This window comes from Nomia melanderi, chromosome 8 (assembly GCF_051020985.1).
Source record: "Nomia melanderi isolate GNS246 chromosome 8, iyNomMela1, whole genome shotgun sequence".
In the NCBI taxonomy this organism is placed as follows: domain Eukaryota; kingdom Metazoa; phylum Arthropoda; class Insecta; order Hymenoptera; family Halictidae; genus Nomia; species Nomia melanderi.
Window position 1 is genome coordinate 3,890,853 of NC_135006.1, and position 20,221 is coordinate 3,911,073.

The 20,221-nt window shown below is 35.1% G+C and overlaps 4 protein-coding genes across 8 annotated transcripts; 2 read left to right on the plus strand and 2 right to left on the minus strand.

Annotated features, from left to right (window-relative positions):
- Positions 1 to 223: 223 nt before the first annotated feature.
- On the plus strand, positions 224 to 3,563 carry Vajk4. Its single transcript, XM_031975474.2, has 2 exons — positions 224 to 483; positions 1,484 to 3,563. The coding sequence occupies exons 1-2, from the start codon at positions 472 to 474 to the stop codon at positions 2,591 to 2,593; spliced, it is 1,122 nt and encodes a 373-aa protein (XP_031831334.2). The 5' UTR covers positions 224 to 471; the 3' UTR covers positions 2,594 to 3,563.
- Positions 3,564 to 12,781: 9,218 nt separating this feature from the next.
- Positions 12,782 to 14,870, minus strand: Prosalpha5 (proteasome alpha5 subunit). The gene is made up of 3 exons (XM_031975661.1): positions 14,708 to 14,870; positions 13,718 to 14,278; positions 12,782 to 13,549 (listed from the first exon to the last, which is right to left on the minus strand). The coding sequence occupies exons 2-3, from the start codon at positions 14,276 to 14,278 to the stop codon at positions 13,382 to 13,384; spliced, it is 729 nt and encodes a 242-aa protein (XP_031831521.1). The 5' UTR covers positions 14,708 to 14,870; the 3' UTR covers positions 12,782 to 13,381.
- Positions 14,871 to 15,262: 392 nt separating this feature from the next.
- On the plus strand, positions 15,263 to 17,827 carry CysRS-m (cysteine--tRNA ligase-like protein, mitochondrial). 4 transcript variants are annotated; one of them, XM_031975656.2, is made up of 8 exons: positions 15,273 to 15,805; positions 15,879 to 16,174; positions 16,258 to 16,456; positions 16,555 to 16,817; positions 16,887 to 17,023; positions 17,102 to 17,224; positions 17,354 to 17,608; positions 17,684 to 17,827. In XM_031975656.2, the coding sequence occupies exons 1-8, from the start codon at positions 15,564 to 15,566 to the stop codon at positions 17,723 to 17,725; spliced, it is 1,557 nt and encodes a 518-aa protein (XP_031831516.1). In that variant the 5' UTR covers positions 15,273 to 15,563; the 3' UTR covers positions 17,726 to 17,827. The 4 variants fall into 4 exon arrangements, with proteins under 4 accessions (XP_031831517.1, XP_031831515.1, XP_031831516.1 ...); XM_031975657.2 differs by having other exon boundaries at positions 15,263 to 15,754; positions 17,354 to 17,827; XM_031975655.2 differs by having other exon boundaries at positions 15,271 to 15,805; positions 17,354 to 17,827.
- On the minus strand, positions 17,623 to 19,722 carry Non3 (Ribosome production factor 2-like protein Non3). Of its 2 annotated transcripts, none has more exons than XM_076369716.1 (5): positions 19,489 to 19,722; positions 19,277 to 19,409; positions 18,407 to 18,498; positions 18,165 to 18,309; positions 17,623 to 18,050 (listed from the first exon to the last, which is right to left on the minus strand). In XM_076369716.1, exons 1-5 carry the CDS (start codon positions 19,509 to 19,511, stop codon positions 17,832 to 17,834), a joined length of 612 nt encoding a protein of 203 aa, XP_076225831.1. In that variant the 5' UTR covers positions 19,512 to 19,722; the 3' UTR covers positions 17,623 to 17,831. The 2 variants fall into 2 exon arrangements, with proteins under 2 accessions (XP_076225831.1, XP_031831520.1); XM_031975660.2 differs by having other exon boundaries at positions 18,407 to 18,846; positions 19,489 to 19,718.
- Positions 19,723 to 20,221: the final 499 nt, after the last annotated feature.

Here is a 20,221-nt window from a genome sequence, read left to right on the forward strand (position 1 = left end):
AGGAGATGTGAATCGCTGATTTCATTTTCACTTTTATTCAATACCGTCGATTGCTTAAATCTCAATTTCCTGAGTACCATTTTACACGTCGGTCGTGAAACCGTCTCTCGATACGTTAGAGTGAAACATAGAGAGCGGTGGTGGGGGGGAGGGCAAACTGTTCGACAGCGGCAGCCGCGTTATCTTAAACGCATCCGACGGAATAATTTCCATCGAATCGCGATCGAACGCGACGTCGGCAAGATAGAACGATTTTCCCGGCGCACACGCTCTATTCCCTGGCCGTGGTGTATCTACGCGCGCGAGCACGTTTTTGCGAATGCAAAACGAGACGCACAAGTGTATTACGGACGATGAGGTGCAGCGAAAGTACAGAGCCATTATGCCGCGGAGTATATAAGGCTCACTCTAGAAAACGAAGCGGTTCAGTTAGTGGTTATACGCCACCACAAAACATACGCGAACTCGACGATGAATATTAAGGTAAGCCAGTATACCAAATACTTCCGTGAATCTTACTTGTTGCTCCGCGTCGGGATAGATCCGTCGATCAACTGCGGTCGACACCTTCGTCGGGCTTACGGTGCGATCGACGAATGGAGAAATTTTTGAAATTTCCTAGGCTCGATTCGACTTCAATTTTACATTCGAGTGAGTTCACGAGTGCAGAAGGAAATTTTGGATTTGATTGGATTTGGAGGGCGAGAGGATCATTATACGGTTTGACAGGATCATCGTGGTTCTCGTTTTGTAAGATCATTTGGAAGTTTTGGCTTTTTTCGAAGTGATCTTCGTGAAATGAATTTAAAGGTTCTTATTTATAGTATTTAATTTTCAACTTTGATCTTTCGTCTGCCGTTTATTTTTGATTTTATAGTATTCTAGTTTTTTTTAGAAATAATACTTTTAATACAGCATTTTAATAGAGTTTGGAGTAAGTTAAATATTTCTATAATAAAAGGGGAGCAACGTTTCTTACAGTTATTCTGTTATAGTTTTCCAGTGCATTGCTGATTAATGTAACAGTGACAATAATTTGATAATTATAGTTTCTCTGATTTTTATGCAATCGTTTCTATCACAACAAAACATTATTAACAACTATACAAACAAGCTTCATAGACACCATTAACATTACTTTAATAGGACATGAACTTTTTAACACAGAACATTACACTCGGTCTCCACAAAACCCACTGTAAACCCTGTCCACACACAAACAGGGCCCAAAACCAATTTCAGACCTTCACTAATCGTTTACAAATTGTAATTCTTCATTTTTGTTCATCACAATTTTCCACAAACTACGAACTCCCACTCAACTTCACCAAAAAGAACACTCAAATAATTCCAATTTGCCCAAACATTCGCAGTCCATCGACAACTAATATTCTGCAAAGCCAGCGCGAACCATACGAAAACTTTCACAGAAGACACCGCGAGGCAACGATGCACTAACCATCTCACGGTTCCCTTTCTACAGATAGCCATCGTGCTGGTGGCAGTGGCCACGCTACCGAGTCGCGGTGAGGAATCCAAGGCGGCCGAGAAGGAGTCGAAGTCGTCCGTCGAGCCTACGCAGAAGAAGACCGAGAAGCGCGGTCTGCACGGCAGCTACGGTGACCTTGGCGGAGGTGGTGGCGACTTTGGCGGCGGTGGCGGCGGCGGTGGCGGCGGCGGCGAGTACGGGCATCAGGAGCACGTGAAGACGGTGACGGTGGTGAAGAAGGTGCCTGTGCCGTACGAGGTGACGAAGCACGTGCCCTACGTGGTCGAGAAGCACGTCCCGTACGAGGTGAAGGTGAACGTGCCGCAGCCGTACACCGTGGAGAAGCATGTCCCGTACCCGGTGAAGGTGTTCGTGAAGGTGCCGGTACACGTGCCGCAGCCGTACACCGTGGAGAAGAAGATACCGTACGAAGTCAAGGTACCGGTGGACAAGCCGTACGAAGTGAAGGTGCTGGTACCGCAGCCGTACACCGTCGAGAAACACGTACCCTTCCCGGTGAAGGTACCGGTCCCGCAGCCGTACACCGTCGAGAAGCACGTGCCGTTCCCGGTGAAGGTCAAAGTTCCGGTCCCACAGCCGTACCCGGTTGAGAAGCCGGTGCCGTACGAGGTCAAGGTGCCGGTCGACAAACCGTACCCGGTCACCGTGCCAAAACCGTACCCGGTTACCGTCGAGAAACCGTACCCGGTGCCAGTCGACAAACCGGTACCCTACGAAGTCAAGGTACCCGTCGACAAGCCGTACCCGATACCGGTGGAGAAACCGTACCCAGTCCCGGTCAAGGTACCCGTACCTCAGCCTTACCCTGTCCATAAGCCTGTAGCTGTCCCTGTACCCAAGCCCGTGCCCTACGCCGTCAAAGTACCTGTCGACAAGCCATACATCGTCGAGAAAGAAATTCCCTACCCTGTCGAGAAGGAAGTGCCTGTACCGGTTAAAGTACCCGTCCCCGTAGCCATTCATGATGATCATGGCGGCTATGGCGGAGGTGGTGGCGGTGGCGGCTATGGCGGCGGTGGTGGCGGTGGCGGGTACGAATTGTCCGGCGGCTTCGACGGCGGCGATTACTCGCATCATCGTTGATTGATTCGATCGTGGGGAACGGGTGATCGGACGGTCCTTCGTCGTTGAGCTGCGCGCGCTTCTCGGATCTCTGATGATTTTACTCGTACGTGGGGAACGATGATTAACGCTTTCACTGCCGCGTCACTCGAATTCGGGTGAATTTTTTAGAGAAACTTGAATATTCGTTTTCTTGGTGACGTATCGAACGAACCGAATTTTGTTAAATATATTAGATACAGGGACAACTGAAGAATCGTTATGAAGAATCTTGATCTTTTAGTTTCTGCTTTGTTAAGAAAACTGTTTCGGGCGCGTAGGAGTTTCGATGAGTGTTTATTGAGCAGTCAACGCGTTAATGGTCTGGATCGAAGGCATTCTTCTCGTTTCGCGGCGCGGATCAAGCGGGTCGTCTTCTCTTTTTAGCTTCCGCGGATTCTTCTCGTTTTTTTTTCACGAAAGAGCCGCACGTCTTTCAAGGTTCTTGGTGACAGCCTTTTCGCGTTAACTATGCATACTGCCGGCGGGATTCTCTGATGCACCGTTTACAGGTCGCGCAGGGGATTTCGTGCTCGGGAATTGAAGGGTTCACAGGAATTTCTTTGGGTTTTGGATACTAGCTTTCGAAAGCTTCGGACAAAGAGTCCGTTCCATTCGTTGGGATTCCGGTGATTTCTCCGAGATCGTTCAGCCCGAATTCTCGAAACGCGCTGATAACATATTCGTAGAAGGTATGCTTTTGTATAATAGTCACGCTTCATTGTGAAAGTTTACGCTAGTTGTCTATATATTGCTGTTCCAAAGAAAATATTCAGTGTCGGCATGTGAGCGATCTCTGCGCGCGCTGGTTAGCCGATGTGAAGTATGCGTCGCCGCGTGATCGCGATCGCGGTAAACACTTGTACCTAATTTAAGTTAAGACACCAGAGCGAGGTAAAAGTCTCCATTTTTTGTATCAAAGATTTGTAATAAATATTTGTGTATCATGAAACGTTGCTTCGTTCTTTGTTGTTGTCACCATCGACATCCGTTATTTGAACGGACAAATCTGTCTATAGAAAAACTTCATACATGAACGGTGAAATGCTTAAAAGAAAAAAGCGATTACATACGAACGTTTACATAAGAAATTCTTTTACAAAGCTAGCTCAACACTTCCCGTTAAGTATCGATACGTTCGTAATTAGAACATTCTGACTTTTTATCAGTTACATATAAAACTAACCGCAAATATCCCGAAGCTAATGAAAATGATTCGTAACTCTTAACTCTTCCAAAGTCATACAACATCCTGACTTTTTGCTAGGAATCATTTTCACAAAAACCTTTAAAGCTGAAACGGAACTACAATTAAAGCAGAGATTATAAAAACACGTTAGAATATAAAACAAACGAGATTAAAGTAAAATGAATTCAATAAAAATTTTACAGCGTTGGTAACGTAATCGAAACCTTCCCGATTGGAACAATTATCTTCATTTATCGCGATGACGTCAGTAAGTTCAATCCCACTGAATTTTTCCGCGACAGGAAAACCGGTCGCGCCAAAAAACTCGCAATAACCAGTGAACGCTTTCTCGAGTCGCAGCGGATTTGCCGGAAATCCCGTCTCGCCAGGAGTTTCACTTTTACAAAACTACCGGCCGTTTTCGTGCCGGCGGCGAGAAAGCATGAAAAAAAAACTGGGGGAACGAATCAAAAAAAAATGAAAAGGAAAGAGGAACACACATGGTTACGTGACCGCGTCGCGCCTCTTTCACTCGATCGGAGAAGGAAAAAAAAAGAAAAAAAGGAACGTTGATATCGCCGAAGAGGATCGCGCAAGCGTCCGTTTCCGCATTCACGTCGCGGTCCAACGGTCTCCAAGCGCAATTGCCGACGCGTCTCGAGAAATCGAGAACCACCGGAAGCTATATCCGGGACCGTATTAACCCTTTGCACTCGAAAGTTTTTCAGTAGGAATATTCAACATTTTCTAATAATATATAGTCAATACTTCTTAAAATTAACCCTTTGCACCCGAAAATTTTTGAATAGAAATATTTAGCACATATTCGTAACTCCATCTGATAGAATTATATATTATTGCTCATGATTCATAAGGAAAAGAAAAAAATTCCAGGCTCTTTTTATATGTATACTGTTGTATACACTTATTCTGAAATATCGCAATGAATAATAAAAAAATAATACTTAATTTGGACTTGGAAAATTTAAGTGTTTCTTATATTTATTAAGTTATACTCGAAATCCTCGCCACGAGATTAATACGATATCGTAGGGCAAGGGGTTAATTTATCAAGAAATCACATGTAAATTACAGAAGGAAGCTAGTTTATTTGAATATTTCACGTACTGTTGCAGTATACGAAGCTTAATGGAAGGTAAACACTGAAGTTTATAATTTTCATTTATCAAATCATGTGGCGTCTGAAAATTGTTTCTTGAGTGCAAAGAGTACAATAAATGTACCGACACTTTGTATACACCTATTTCTACCGGTAAGCAGTTATAGAACTGGTTAAAAAATAGAAGAGAACGAGTCCGACGATAGATTCTTCTTAGAGGAAACAGGAACGAGAGGAGACATAAATACTGAAAAACTGATTAATTAGACAATATACGAATTCGTATAAAGTTAAATAAACGAGGGAAAACGCAGAATTCTAAATCGAATTTTAAAACCGGTTATTTGACCGGTTACGTTACGTTTAGCGTAAAAAGAAAGATGGAAGACGAAGGCTCGTCGATTTTTCGCGCTGACACACGTTTCCGAATGATTTCCGGTCCCGAGCGAGTCCCAATCGTTACACGATCGCAATTAAGCGGCTCAGATAAGTGTGCGCAAGAAAGCATTACTTTCTCCGCGGCCTCTGCGTAGAACGGACGCCTGGGATTGATTCATGCGCGGTTTGATTAAGTGCAATTCAAAGTTCGCCGTTCGTTTTGACAATAAATATCAAGGCGTTCGCAGCTTTATAGATACATAAATTATTCTAAATAACTAGGAGGATCGTTGGTACAGCTACGAGTAAGCTGTAGAAAGTTTCTCGGGTCATAAAAAATAATTGATAAAAGGAATAATCTTTTTATGTATTGCTCGTTTATCAAAAACAGGTGTCCGGTTCAATGTCAGTAATAGGAATCTGTTAATTGGTTCAAAGGCGGTCCTACCAATGCCTTGGTAAACCGATGAAAAAACTTCGTTAAACTTTTAGAAGATTTACGAAGGACCGTATTAAACTTCACCAATTTATTTATAAAAATTCAATACTATAATTAATTTCTTCTACATAAACAAAAAGCTTTTGTTTGAAAAAATTGAACGGTAACAATTTTATAGATTGAAAACATGAGTAGAGAAATATAAACATGAGTAACGGTTAACTAGAAGTTCGCATATAACGCTGTACACCAAGAAAAATTGTGCAATAAAGGGTTAATATTTGAATAAAATATTCAATACAGTTTATAAGCAAAAATATAACCGAAATTACCAGCGGCACGAAACGTGTTAGACGAAGATGTCCATGCCAATGGGAAGTTCAATTTAAGTTAACTAAAGTGTACTTTTTATTGTGCAATCATTCGAACCGACGCGACGTTTAACGGGCCATCATTGTCAATCATTGTTCCCTTCCGTTATGTAAAAAGTTATGCGATACGGGAACTGCGAGTTACAGCGATACATAACCACGAACGGAATACGAAAGTGTGCACGCCGCGGTTCGTCTTATTAAGCGAGCCCCGAGACTTTCGTGAAAGTGAAAAAAATCGCGACGATTCCGCCATGCGTGAATCATAGCTGTGTATGCAGCCATCGACGCTCCTTCCTGCAACGGGATCCCATGTACTTCCGGTTTTCTATCGTCGCTTCAGTAATAAGAGGAAACTTTCTTCGTCCTTCTCGCCTCCTTTTTTTCTCTTTCTTTTTCTCTTTCCTTTTCCTTTTCTCTTTCTTTTTCTTTTTCTTTTTCTTTTTCTTTTTCTTTTTCTCTTTCTTTCTCTTTCTCTTTTATTTCTCACGTAACATACCCGACGTCACCATTTTGTTAACTTTTACTGCGATTTTATTTTTCTCTTTTAACAATTCGATCACCGCGTGCATGGACACTTACGCGAAATATCGACGAACCCTTGAAACACTTTCATCAGGATCGATGATGGGAGTTATTTAAAAAATTACATGCTTAAGCGTTACGGATATAATATACGCGTTACACGGCGCTAGTACCGTCTCAGTTATTCAATTTTTAATGTATTTGCTGTAACTGCGTTTATAACACCTTTGTTGTGATTAGGATAAAGTGTAACGAAGAACATGGAAGGCTAGTACAGAGAGTTTAGAATAAAAATTTTAAATGTCATAGATATATATAGATATATATATATATATATATTATATATTATATATTAAATATTAGAAAAGAAGATACTATTTGTATAAAAAGTATTGTAAGAAAATATTGTATAAATTTAATATTTTCCTTTGAGAAAGTATTACTACATATTAATATATTAATATTATTGATGTATTTCTTTCAATTATTTGCATACCTTGTACGCGGGAAAAAACATTCTGTTTCTATTCCCCTTGAAAATACGATACCGTGAATCATTAATTATTTCCTATTAGCGAATCATAAGTTAGAAACCGGAACTTTTCATAGCTCGTAACACAAGACTGCATTCGTTTCGTGTTAAAAATATGTTACTACTTAAGCGAATGATTCAAGGTGTAATATAGATATGAAAAACACATTTCAGTTATAGGCGATTCTATATTTACTCCGATAGAAGAGGGCAACATAGTTTCTCGACGGAATTACAGTGAAAGCAAGGCGCATTATAAACGGCGTTGCTTCCATTGAAACGCTCGCCGGGCCAGCATTTAAATAATATTTACTCGACGTGGCTGCCACGAAGGACAAATAAAATCTGGCCGCTAGGATACTAATTATCGTATGACATTTGTACGCAAGAAACGCGTTCCGGCTCTTAAACGTCAATAAAATGGCCGCCGTTTATCCTATGCCGGAAGAACGTGCTAGAACGTTGTAAACGGCCAGGAGAAGGATCCGTTTGGAAATTCGCTCTCACTTCGGTAAGATTAATGCGATTCGTTTCTTGGAAGGAAATATAAACGCGTTCCTTTCTACAACTATTTACCGCAGTTAACCGCGGACTCGATTAATGAATTTTTCATGCGACATCTGTCCACTCGTTTTGTGAATGATAACATACTTGACATATCGGAGGGACCAGAAGAAAACACACGTAGCTAGATTAATCAAAAACTGTTTATTATAGTTAATAATTAATTGAAATTGATAAATATTTAAACAAAATTCAGGTTATTAGTGGAACCATATTAAATAATCGTTTCCCCTTGTTCTTTAAAAACTGACAATTGTTACTGTTAAAAAGTCGCTCGAGAGATTTCACGTTTTCATTGTCGTTTCGTAGATACGCATTAAATATCCGAAAATATTGGATAGGAATTACTACATTTTTTTTTTAATGATTAAAACGACTAACAGGTTCAGTGGGATGACAAATGTTATTGCCTTCTAACTTTCCACTTTCAAACAATAAAATCAACAGCTCAGAGAAAAGCTACCAGAACTAATGTACCCTTATTTCCGAGTTTCCAAAGATGAGTAGTTTTGAAAAAAATTACATCACAAATTACCATCACACTAATGAAGAGATCATTAGTAACGATGGAAATTATATTATGCAGTAAACGTTAATGAACCTACCTAAAACGTATCATTTTCTTTTCATTAAAAAATGAACGGAACTTTCAGGTGAACTTAATATATATGATCGCGAAAGTGTTAACAAGAAATTATTTCGAACGATCACTTTCCGCGGCTGTGTTCGCCAGCCCTTCAATTACCGAAACAAGTGAAACGTTCTATCACAGTCATTGAGGCAGAACAATGTTCTCGAAAACGCCAGGCGCGAATGAAAGGAGAGTATATCCAGGAGTTTCCGTGACGGGGAGATCTGAATCGCGTAAATTCAGAGGCTGAAACCCATTATCGAGTTTCCCCCGCGGCAACCGTCCCCGTTCATCCCCGTTCGCTGGCTGGAGAGTGAGAGAGGGGCGGAGGGGAGCCTTTTATCCAATGCTGCGGGTGTCGGGGCGCGACTGTGAAGCGAAGGCAATTATCGTAGCGAAACTTGAACGTGGCGGCTTCGAGGTTGGTCGACGCCGAGACTCGCGCAACGGTGTGTGGGAGTGAGTGTTTGGCGTCTGATACGACGGGTCAGGTCCCGGGGGATTCTCAGGGACTCAAACGGGACTATCCACCCCTCCCCCCCCCACAGACGCTCTCTCGTCGCAGTTAATTACGGAGTCCTCCTCCTCGTTCTCCTTCTAACTCCATTTCCCTTAGCCCGACTCCTTCCACGAAAACCCGTATCACTATCGAGACTTCCTTTCTTCATTGTTGGACGTTGACCTCTCTCCTCGCTGCCCTTTTCCATAATTTCCTCCCGTAGCGCGCGATCACTCCACGAGGAAACTTCATATTCAACCCTTTGCGGAGGATTTTTTGAATGTTTGAATATTCTTTGAACAGAATGTCGAGATATTAACCCTTTGCACTCGATTTATTTTCAATGTTGTTGGGTGTAAGCTTCTACAGAATACAATTCCAGAACGTTACTCTCACGCCATTATTCAACTTGGTAATTATTCTGATTAATATTCTACTTATTGACGTGATAAATTTTTAATAACGAATATCTAAAAAACTATTGAGTATCTGCCCTTATAATGGTATATATTCATAAACAGGAGAACCAAATCTACCAATATGCAAAGTTTCAACGAAGTCGGTGACCCGAAGGCCTTGCACTCTCCTTGTAAGTTTTTTTGCAGTAGTTTTATTCTCCCATCTTTCATCTGAAGACATAGGATAATTACCGATGTATAGAATAATTATGTATAAAACATTGCAGATGTTTTTATCATCTTAAATAATACCAACTTATTAAATAAAACTTGTTCAAATAATAAATCCTTTCCGATAACCTTCTTATCACTTTTTCGCTTTTAAATATTTATTCAAATTCTCGATGAAACCTTTATATTGACTTTAGTAAATACGAAGATTATTTAGTTCGCCTCAATTGTAGGTAAATACCATTTTCCAATTAGAAGTATTTAACACTAGATTTACTGCATCCGTCAATTTGACGTATTTCAGATTTCACATTTAAAGTTATGTAGATATCCATTTTTCCGGGATCGATACAATGAAATATACAATATGTAATAAAGTTACTGGTATAACGTACGTTTTAATTTTAGTAAAATAAAAGCAAGTTCTTTTTTTAAATATTTAATTTAAAGTTAAACAAAATTAACACGTTGAGTGTTACGGTGGTCATCGATGATCAGAGCTTCCAAATTGCTTGAGAACAATTACAATAAAAGAATTGATATAGAATAAAAATATTTAGTAACACAAGTAGCTAGATAATAGTGTAATATATAATAGTGTACTCTGATATCGAATCATTAACACGTTTAACGCCATGGGGGTCACCGGTAACCCCTAGCCAAATCGAATTACAATAGTTCATGCAATTAAACGGCGATTACTTAAAAACATTTGTATATTACAAACAATGCTATCTAATGCAGTGACATTGAGCAAGATGAGCGCGCAATAATAATAACGCGATTCAATTAAATGATTTGATATTATATCTTTACCATTTTGTGTATTTTGCTCTGTGAAATCATGCGGCGTTGAACGTGTTAATAATTATTTCTAATAACATTTGCCATTGTTATGAAAGAATATGTATTACTATACAAAACGTTCGAAAAAGTTCCTGTGGCAGTGAACGTGTTAACCCTTTGCGGTCGTAAGGCGAACTATGCCCGTTAGAACACTTTTACCGTACCCTGGTTTGTATAAAATGAAAATAATTAAAACATAAAATTAAAAATTATAAATAAAAGTTCAAAAACAAAATAAAAATCTATTATTGCATTAAATTTGATCAAAATTTCAAAACAAGTCAAAACTTCGTTTGTAGATCAAATTAATTCCTTGCCTCACGATTTAATTTCGCAGTTGGACTTGTTAGAATTATTTATCGTTAATAATGCACTAATAAAACAAACAATTACGTGCTCTTTCTATGTCTCGATTTACTTTAAACCATACAAACTGCTAACAAGAAAAATAATGTTTCATTTGAACTCAAAAGAACTGAATGACATTTATATTTGTTAAACTATATTAGAAACCTTCGCCACGAGTCTGACATAATGTAAGGTACAAGATTAATACGACCGCAAAGGGTTAAAGTATTTCCCGTATTTCGAGTGAAACGAAGGGGAAAAAAATGTTCGCCGAATGTAGCACTTTAAATCGAATTCGAATATAGGCACGCACACGTGACATATAAGTGGCTTCGACAATCAGTGGACGGCAGAGAGGATCCCCGTGGGAATCCGAGCGAGCGAATCGTAGCGGGATTGAACGCTTGAAATGGAATAATATCCAATAATCTGGCGGCTGAGAGAACGGGATAAAAAGGGACGTTTTATCAGAACATCGCAGTAACTCGAGCGGTACCCGACCATTTCCGCTGGCAACCGTTCGTCCGTCCGCTCCGGCGAAATTAATTATTGATTTCGGATACGGCCGTTCACAGTCCGAAAGCTTTTAATCGAAAACGAACCATCCGTCGCGTTCGTTTCCGTTCGAACGCGAATCCAACAGCAACGCGGTCCAGAAGCTTGGCATGTGTTCCGTTATCGGTGGTCCCCTTTTTAAAACACCGCTTTTCCATAGATAAATTGCCAGCGCCCAGAGGACCCTTACTAGTAAATTATGGATTTTGTCTATTTCTAGTATGTATACAAAATTCAGAACACACTAAAATGAAAATTTTAGGAAAAATTTTCTTTTTACGTTGGTATTTTAATAGGTCGTGTAAGACATTCAATATGAAAATAATACTTAGATAATACGCTGTATGATCCCCTTTGAGAATCAACTAATTTGTTGACACGATTATAATTTATATTTATATGGTAACTTGAAGATAAAATTATTTTTTTTATCATGTATACATGTGTTTGTGGACTTGCGATTTTAATTAAGTTCACCAATTTTGTGTCGCTTATTTACGTTAATTTATTTTTCGGTTTTAAAGAAACGAAAAATTGTGGAACAGTATTGAAATGAAATACTGGATGTTCTGCTGTTAAATTGGAAAAATTTAGACTGAAATAAAGAAAGTGTAACCAATTCTATATGATGAATTCAAAATGTGATTTGCATACTTTTCTCAAACGTATTTGGAGGAATCAATGAGATAAAAAGACACTGATTTTTAAGACAGATTTGATGAATATTGAAATACAGATAAAGTAGATTGATAAACATAAGTTTCAATGATTAAAATAATTTATAAAAAAAGTTGTATCATATACAAGGCGTATCTAATAACTGGGATAGGTTGTTTTTCTGTTCCTAGTGAAATTAGACAAAAATCGTAAACATAAACTTTGCATTATTTGATAGATTCAATTATACTATAACACCAGTTTTTTCGTATGTGCATTGATGCAGTTGCAAAGTGCAATTACACTTTTTTTAATGAAGCTCTACATTTTTTTCAAATAAATTGCTTCATTGTGTAATTTTATATAAAAACAAGTTCAAGATACTATCATGGAAAACTCAATGTTCTTTGCTATGTTATTTATTAACTATGTGTTTTCGATGAATTTTCAAAGTAAACTATTTCGAAAAATATATTCTTAATGATTGTATTGTGAACCTTTTTTACGTAGAATAGTATAAATAAACGGTTTGTGTAAAAATATATGGAGTTCTATTTAAAAAAAAGCGCAATTGCACTTTGCAAACCATATTTACAAATGCATTTATGTAAAACTGGTATCTGTCAAATAGTGTAGAATTTTTCTGTACAGTTTTTTTTAACTTCACCAGAAACAGAGTTACAATTTGTTCTGATTACTAGGTACCTCTATATCACGATATTAAAAATTTTTAATGTATATAAATTATTCTTTTTATTTAAAGGAACGGCATTTTCCTCTTATCCTACACGCTTCATAAAATAAAAATAATATATTTTTCTTTTTTAAAATTAAAAAATACGAACAAGAAAAATATGTATAATGTAATAAATGAAAAAATCGGTGAATCAATTCTATAAGTATAGTTTATTATATGGTACCTCGATGAAAATGAATAACAGTTGCGAGATAGGAAACAGAAGTTTTAATAAAATAAAGTTCTCCTGCACTATTTCTCACCCACTAACGGATATGGATGGGAGTGGACCAGAGGTATTGGATCCTGATCTTAATGAATCTTCTCTTGATGACGGCAAATTATCGATTAACTAAATTAAAAGTTTAAACAAGATGAGAATTACGCAAATAATGATGTAATTGAAAATAGTATTACAGAAAAAAGTGATCAAACGATATGATATATTATTAAATAATATTAAAAAAAATTGTATTATATCGTGTTACTAGAGACACACACAATATAAAAGTTGGGAGTTAAAGTGAAGGATAAATTAATACTAAAATCATTTAATAGTTTACCATGATCGACCCTGTTTTGAAAAAAAATAAAAACAAAAATGTAAAACCGTTCATTGCATAGAAATTACATATTCTTTATGTGAGAAATGTATGTATAATTTATAATCATACAGCATCCATATTTCTGCCGCAAATAGTGTTGTGTACCAATGTCAATTAATGCATTATATTTTTAAACACTATGAAGTTTAGGCAATGTCTTTAATCACCTCCTGTAATTCAGCTTTTGTGAACATATGAAATAGTTTCTCAGGTGTCATTGTCATTACTTCTATATTAGTATCATTCAATTTCTCTTCCATGACTTGCTTCAAAATTGTTAAAGCAGCTTTAATTGCTTCTTTGAATGTCATAGACTGTAATGAAAAATGGAAAGGTTAATTAAGATCTACGTTATTTTTTCTCAGAGTATATTGAATATGAAATATAAGTAATTATAGTATTCTCAAAATATAATTATTTTTATTAAACTTGGAAACATTATATTTCTAGGGACTAAAGACATTCTGTAATAACAAATTTACCTTGTGGTATACTTCTTGTAAATTTTGTTGGGCACCTTCACTTCCTGAACCAATGGCTTTTGCATCAAATTGAATAAAAGTGCCCGAGGGATCTATATGGTACAACTGAGGCCCTTTTTCATCAATACCAGCAAATAACATTGCTACACCAAATGGTCTTGACATAGCACCGCCATCATCATCGCTATCACCAAATCGGATGGCTAAATTCGACACTGCCTGCGCTGTAGATTCCACAGACATTTTCTCATTGTAAACAAACCAATGGTTTTGACATTCTGCTCTAGCACGATCAATCATAGTCCTAGAGTCAGCTATTAAACCAGATGCAGCACATCCAATGTGCTTATCAATTTCTACAATTTTTTCTAGTGTTGTAGGCTCCATTAATGAAGAGGTTATACGCTTCTCCACAGCTAAAACTACACCCTCTGATGTTGCAATTCCAATCGCAGTGGAACCAAGCTTTATTGCCTCTATAGCATATTCAACTTGAAATAACCTTCCTTCTGGTGAGAAAGTATTAACGCCATGATCATATTCTGAACGTGTTAGAAACATCTGAAAATAAATATACATTTACAAGTAACAATCATTCCAAGTTATAATAATTTAAATAAGGCATATACTTGTTAGTATTTTATACATTTAATTATAATTAATTTGTAATATTTATCATGTTAGTTACATTTACACACACACTTTAAGGTTATGATGTACTATTGTAATACACGAATAAAGTGACTAATACTTTAACAATGGTATCTATAAGTAAATTTTATTATAATCGTTTTTACTAGAATTCATATTATAATATTAAGACTACTCTAATTTAACAGAAATCGGAGTACTTAGCATGAATTTAAACAGAGTAAGGTTAGATTGGAATGACATAGCAAAACGAACAGAGTCACTTTACTAACAAATAGTCATAAAGAATTAAATTAATTATTAAATTTGATACAATTCTTAAAAAATAAGAACACTTACCTTTAAGTTCTTCTTTTATCCGAAAAATTGCTTTGAAATTAGTTTAAGCCGCTGTGACAAACGCTAGTCACTGAAACTTGAATTTAATGTCGGGTATAAATACAGAGACGTACACTTAGTCCGTAGATCCCTGCAATTACTTACTATTGTAACTAACTTCAGAGCGAACAAATTTTACAATTAAAAATTATCGAAATAATTTTGTAATTACAGAAACTTTTAATTGACTCTACAAATATGCAAATGCATAGAAACTTTGTGAAATTAGTGTTACCAAAACATATAAATTCATTTTGCTTAACAATTAAATAATATTATTTTGAAAAAGAAATATTTTTTAAAAGCAATAAATTCTTTATTTTTTCTTGAATTTATATTTCACAAAAATTGTTGCCGTGTGTGATTATTTTAGTTTACATTTAATTTATTAAATTGCGGTGGCATAGACGAGATATAGGATAGACGTAACAAGCAATGTAAAATTTTGTCATACGCTCCCCAAGGTCCTAGGATCCTCTTACCACTTTCGTGTCAGATCGACTTAAATTGGTTTTACATGGCAGCGCTATAAGTGGTAAGAATTAGAATCAAAAATATTGGACACAGACTTAAAATACGTACAGACTGTGTCTATAAAATAGTAAAGGAGTCCTGAAACTCCCTAGAGCGTGACAAAATTTTACATTGCATGTTATGTCTATCCTATACCTTGTCTCTACCGATGCTAAAGTGTTATGAATAATGAAATTTAAACATGGATTCAAAATATACTGAAATATGAGAGTATTTTGACTGTATTTAAATTTAAGAAAACAAATAAATTTTGTCGATTAAACAAAGACTTCGCAAAATTAAAATGAATTTGTTTACAAAGAATTTAAAACACAAATTACGTGGAATATGTCATCGTTCTACACATGATATGAAACAAGAGCAAAATCTCCAATGGATACAACCAGTTGGTTATGAAACAAATATTAAAGTGTATAATCCTAGAACAAAGTGTACAGTACCCCTTATTTTAAACAATAAAAATTATTTAACTTGGTACGTTTGTGGTCCAACTGTTTATGATTCTGCACACATTGGGCATGCAGCGTAAGAAGTTATATTTATGTTATTCCTCCCATCATTAATAAAACTATATATAATAATACGTTTTATTTTATAGTACGTACGTGAAAACAGATATCATTAGAAGGATATTGTCTGACTATTTCAATATAAGTACTATAATGGTTATGGGTATAACAGATATTGATGATAAAATCATAAACCGTGCAAATGAAACTAATCAAAACTTCAAGACTTTGTCAGAACATTATGAGCAGGAATTCATTGAAGATATGAAAATGTTAAATGTAACCAAACCTAATTTGTATTGTAGGGTTACTGATTTTATACCTCAAATTATTAAATTCATTAATAATATTTTAAGCAAGGAAAAAGCATATATTGGAAAAAGTGGTAAATACATTTAATACAGTAATAATTTCATTATTAAATTAGCTTTAAATAATGTTTAACAAATGATACTTCTTTATTTATAGGATCAGTATATTTTGATGTAAGCAAGCATAACATGTATGGCAAACTATCGACTCCATTCTCAGATAGCAGTCACTCTGATAAAAAATCAGCATTAGATTTTACTCTGTGGAAGGCAGCTAAAAAGGGAGAACCATTTTGGGAAGCTCCATGGGGTAATGGAAGACCAGGATGGCATATAGAATGTAGTACAATTGCAAGGTATATGAATTCTTAGAGAATAAAACTATTAGTATTATGAAAAATATAAATAATATTACATAATTTTTTATATGAATATACATTTACATTTTAAATAGCACCATTTTTGGAAATTCCATAGATATTCATAGTGGTGGAATAGATCTTGCTTTTCCACATCATGAAAATGAAGAAGCACAATCGTGTTCTTATCATGAAATAAATCAGTGGGTAAATTATTGGGTACACTGTGGACATCTATTTTTAAAAGATATTAAAATGTCAAAAAGTCTTGGGAATGTTATCAGTGTAAGAGAACTTCTTACAAAATATACTGGAAATCAATTTAGGATGCTTTGCTTGCTTTCTAACTATAAGAATGGTATATTTTGTTATTTGGATAAAATAAGAAAATTAAATATAGTTAATTATATTGTTATATGATTTTCAGATATTGAGTTTTCTGATGGTATAATGAACTATGCAATGAGTATGATGAATAAAATTGAACACTTTCTTGTCGATTGTGATAACTATATTGCTGGAAGATGGACTAGTAGCAATGTAGACGAAGTTACATTACTTCGTGTAAGTTAGCTCATGTTTTTTTCAATTATTTAGATATCCTTAACTTTCAAGAATAATGAATATATAATGTTGTTTTAGTGTTTACACGAAACAAAAAAAAATGTTGATACAGCATTAACAAATAATTTTAATACCTCACAAGCCATACGCTCAATCGTGAATCTAGTTGATACAACAAATAAAATGTTACATGATTCTTCTGTGAGTGTAAATATATATATTTATTTATGTATTATATACATTAATATTAAATATATATATATTGTTAATGTAACTATATTTAAAATAAGGTTATTTTTGTATAAAATATTCTACTTTGTTTAATAAAAGGGGTCTTCTACAAGTAGGAGTATACCTGCTATAAGTACTGTAGCAAGTTACGTATCTACAATGTTATCGAAGTTCGGAATTGAAAATTCTAATGTAGCAGATGAATGCAAAGTTAATAACCTTATTGAATACTTTATAAAATTTAGAAAATCAGTTCGAAATAGGGCCAGAGAAAAAGATGTATTAGACAAAGTTTTACTTGCTGCATGTGACGAAGCCCGAACCGATCTTTCCAAATGCGGGGTGATTGTAAAGGTACAGTACTTGAATTACTTTAACAATTATATATTTTACACATAGCAAACTATAATTCTGGTTTTTTGTTTGTAGGACTCTGCTAATGAAACCTGTTGGAGTTTAAAGACATACTAAATTGAACTTTTTAGCTGAATAGAATTTAAATAATATTTTGTATTATAAATAACATCCCAAATAAAAAACATTACTAGATTTACATTTAAATACATATTTGTTCCCATTAATCAGCTGAATCAGTAATATTCTTTGATTTTTTTGAACTATCATTAGTTACATTATCAGAATTTCTTCGTTTAATACCGGCTTTCTTTTCTAACATTGTTTTCTTTAATCCTTTCATTTTTCTTGTTTGAATACTATTAAGATTTTGTGCTCCAACGTGTATACGACCAAAGGTTGTTCCAAGATTGTTCTTGGAGATATTTTTCTTCTTTTTTATCTGTAATTATAATTATTATGTTATCATTTATAGGCGTTCCCTATCCACAAACATACAGGTACAAACATGAACACAGACAGACATTATATTTACATAATAAAACAGTATTGTTACCTTCAATTCTTTTGGCTTCTTGCATGCCTGTTTGAAAAGATCCGCAGAAGCAAGTTTTGTACGTCTACATATTAAATCTGCTCTTGGGCCTATTTCTTCCAATTCTATTCTTGGTGTTCGGCAATTGGATTTTTTTAAAAATATCCTGAAATACAATTTCATTAAATAAATAAATGTACAACATTTGTTTATACATCTATTTTAAATACATCCAGTATTTAATAAAATTAATAAGAAATTACCGATAACTTCTTAAAAGAATCTTATTTTCCACAGCAGTAAAACTTAAAACGTGCTCAAGACCTTGCAATCTAATATTTTCAACAACTTCTCTCTGAAACATATCGACAAATAAATTTTTAATTCTATCAAGCTCATGATTGTTTTCAAAGAGCTCTCCATTGAACACCAATAAAGGTTTTATCCCCTCAGAAATTTTTGGCAGTTTAAAATCTTTTAAACTTTTATAGTTTTCTATACCAAATTCCGCCATATCTAATAATGTGTTTTCATACATTCTTCCCATTACAAGATTATGTGGCCGTTTTTTATTGTGCAGAGCTATCATAAAAAGGGCTGAATTATATTTAGCAGAAAATTTTTCAATAAGTGTGATATCTTCAAATGGCAGTACATCGTTCTTCTTTTGCAACATCTGTGCATTGGGCTTTTTCAGGTCATACTGTAAAATCGGATAATAGTGTAAAATATTAATATGAAATTATTATATTAAAATTTTAAAGTATATATACACTAGTGTCTCGACTTATGAACTTAATTTGTTTTAGTTTGAAGTTTCTATCTCGAAATCTAGTTTTTCATTATATTATAACTTGGAATTATGAAAGCATCAAGGTTCATTTCTCAAAACTAAGTTTTTATCTAAAGATCAAAATGGAATGCAGGGAAAATTTGTATATAGAGCAGTTCGAAAGTCTAGATATCATTGTATATAATATACACAAAGAGATACAGAGAGAGAGAAACAGAGAGGGAAAGAAATTGTTTAATTTTTTAATTTAATAATCTTTCAAAATAAGTGTTTACTCATGTGCATTAATGTATCGATATTTACTTTTCAATTAAAGTATTGATTTTGCAGTATAACTTACCAGATCTTTCATAAAATCAACAACAAGTTGAGAGGTGTTCTTTCCTTTAAAACACAGAGTCTCTTTAGCATTTTCTACCAATTTCGGCTCCTTTTTCAAAATAGCCCTTTTACCTCTATGGGTAGTTGGTTTTCTATAATAAATGTTTAAAATTAAGGATCAAAAACATAACCAAAAATTTCAGTATCACGGCACAAATTGAAGATACTCACACGACTCTACTTATTACTGGCATTCTGATTTATATTTTGTAAACTATTTATTATTAAATTATTACAAGTTTATAGATCTATAAACAATTATCGTTTGAAGCATCACCAACGCACGTGTTCCGGCGAAATCAGTCATAACAGATTTAAGATTAACGCGCATGCATATGTACTATTTAAAGGAAAGATATAATGTAATAATCACAGACAAGGTATAGGATAGACGTAACATGCAATATAAAATTTTGTTACACGCTCTCGGGGGTACTAGTACCCCTTACCATTTTTATGTCACGCCCTGTCATATCGGCTCAGACTGGTTTTACATGGCAGCGCTATATGAGATAGAAATGAAAATCAAAAATACCGAATAACAGTGTAATTTATTTCGGTTCTTCATAATTGTTTTAGTCAGAATCGATAAGTAAGAGTTTCAAACAGTTATTTTAGGAACCTTTTCAGTCCCCGCGTAAAAGTCTTCGTTTCTATCTTCACTGTATAAAGTACCCTTCTTTTAATAAATGTGTTTCTTATCAGTGATAAATGTCCAGCCTACCCTATTCCTCGTCAATGCTTAAGTCCCAAGTTTTGTTAATAGTTTGAGACTTTTGCTACAGATGACGCTATAAATAATTTTCAAAATTACTGTATTTTACTACATCACATACGAGGTATATCTTGCATAATTGGAAATTATGCATCTAATGGTGAAAATTACTAATTGTAGGTAAAAATA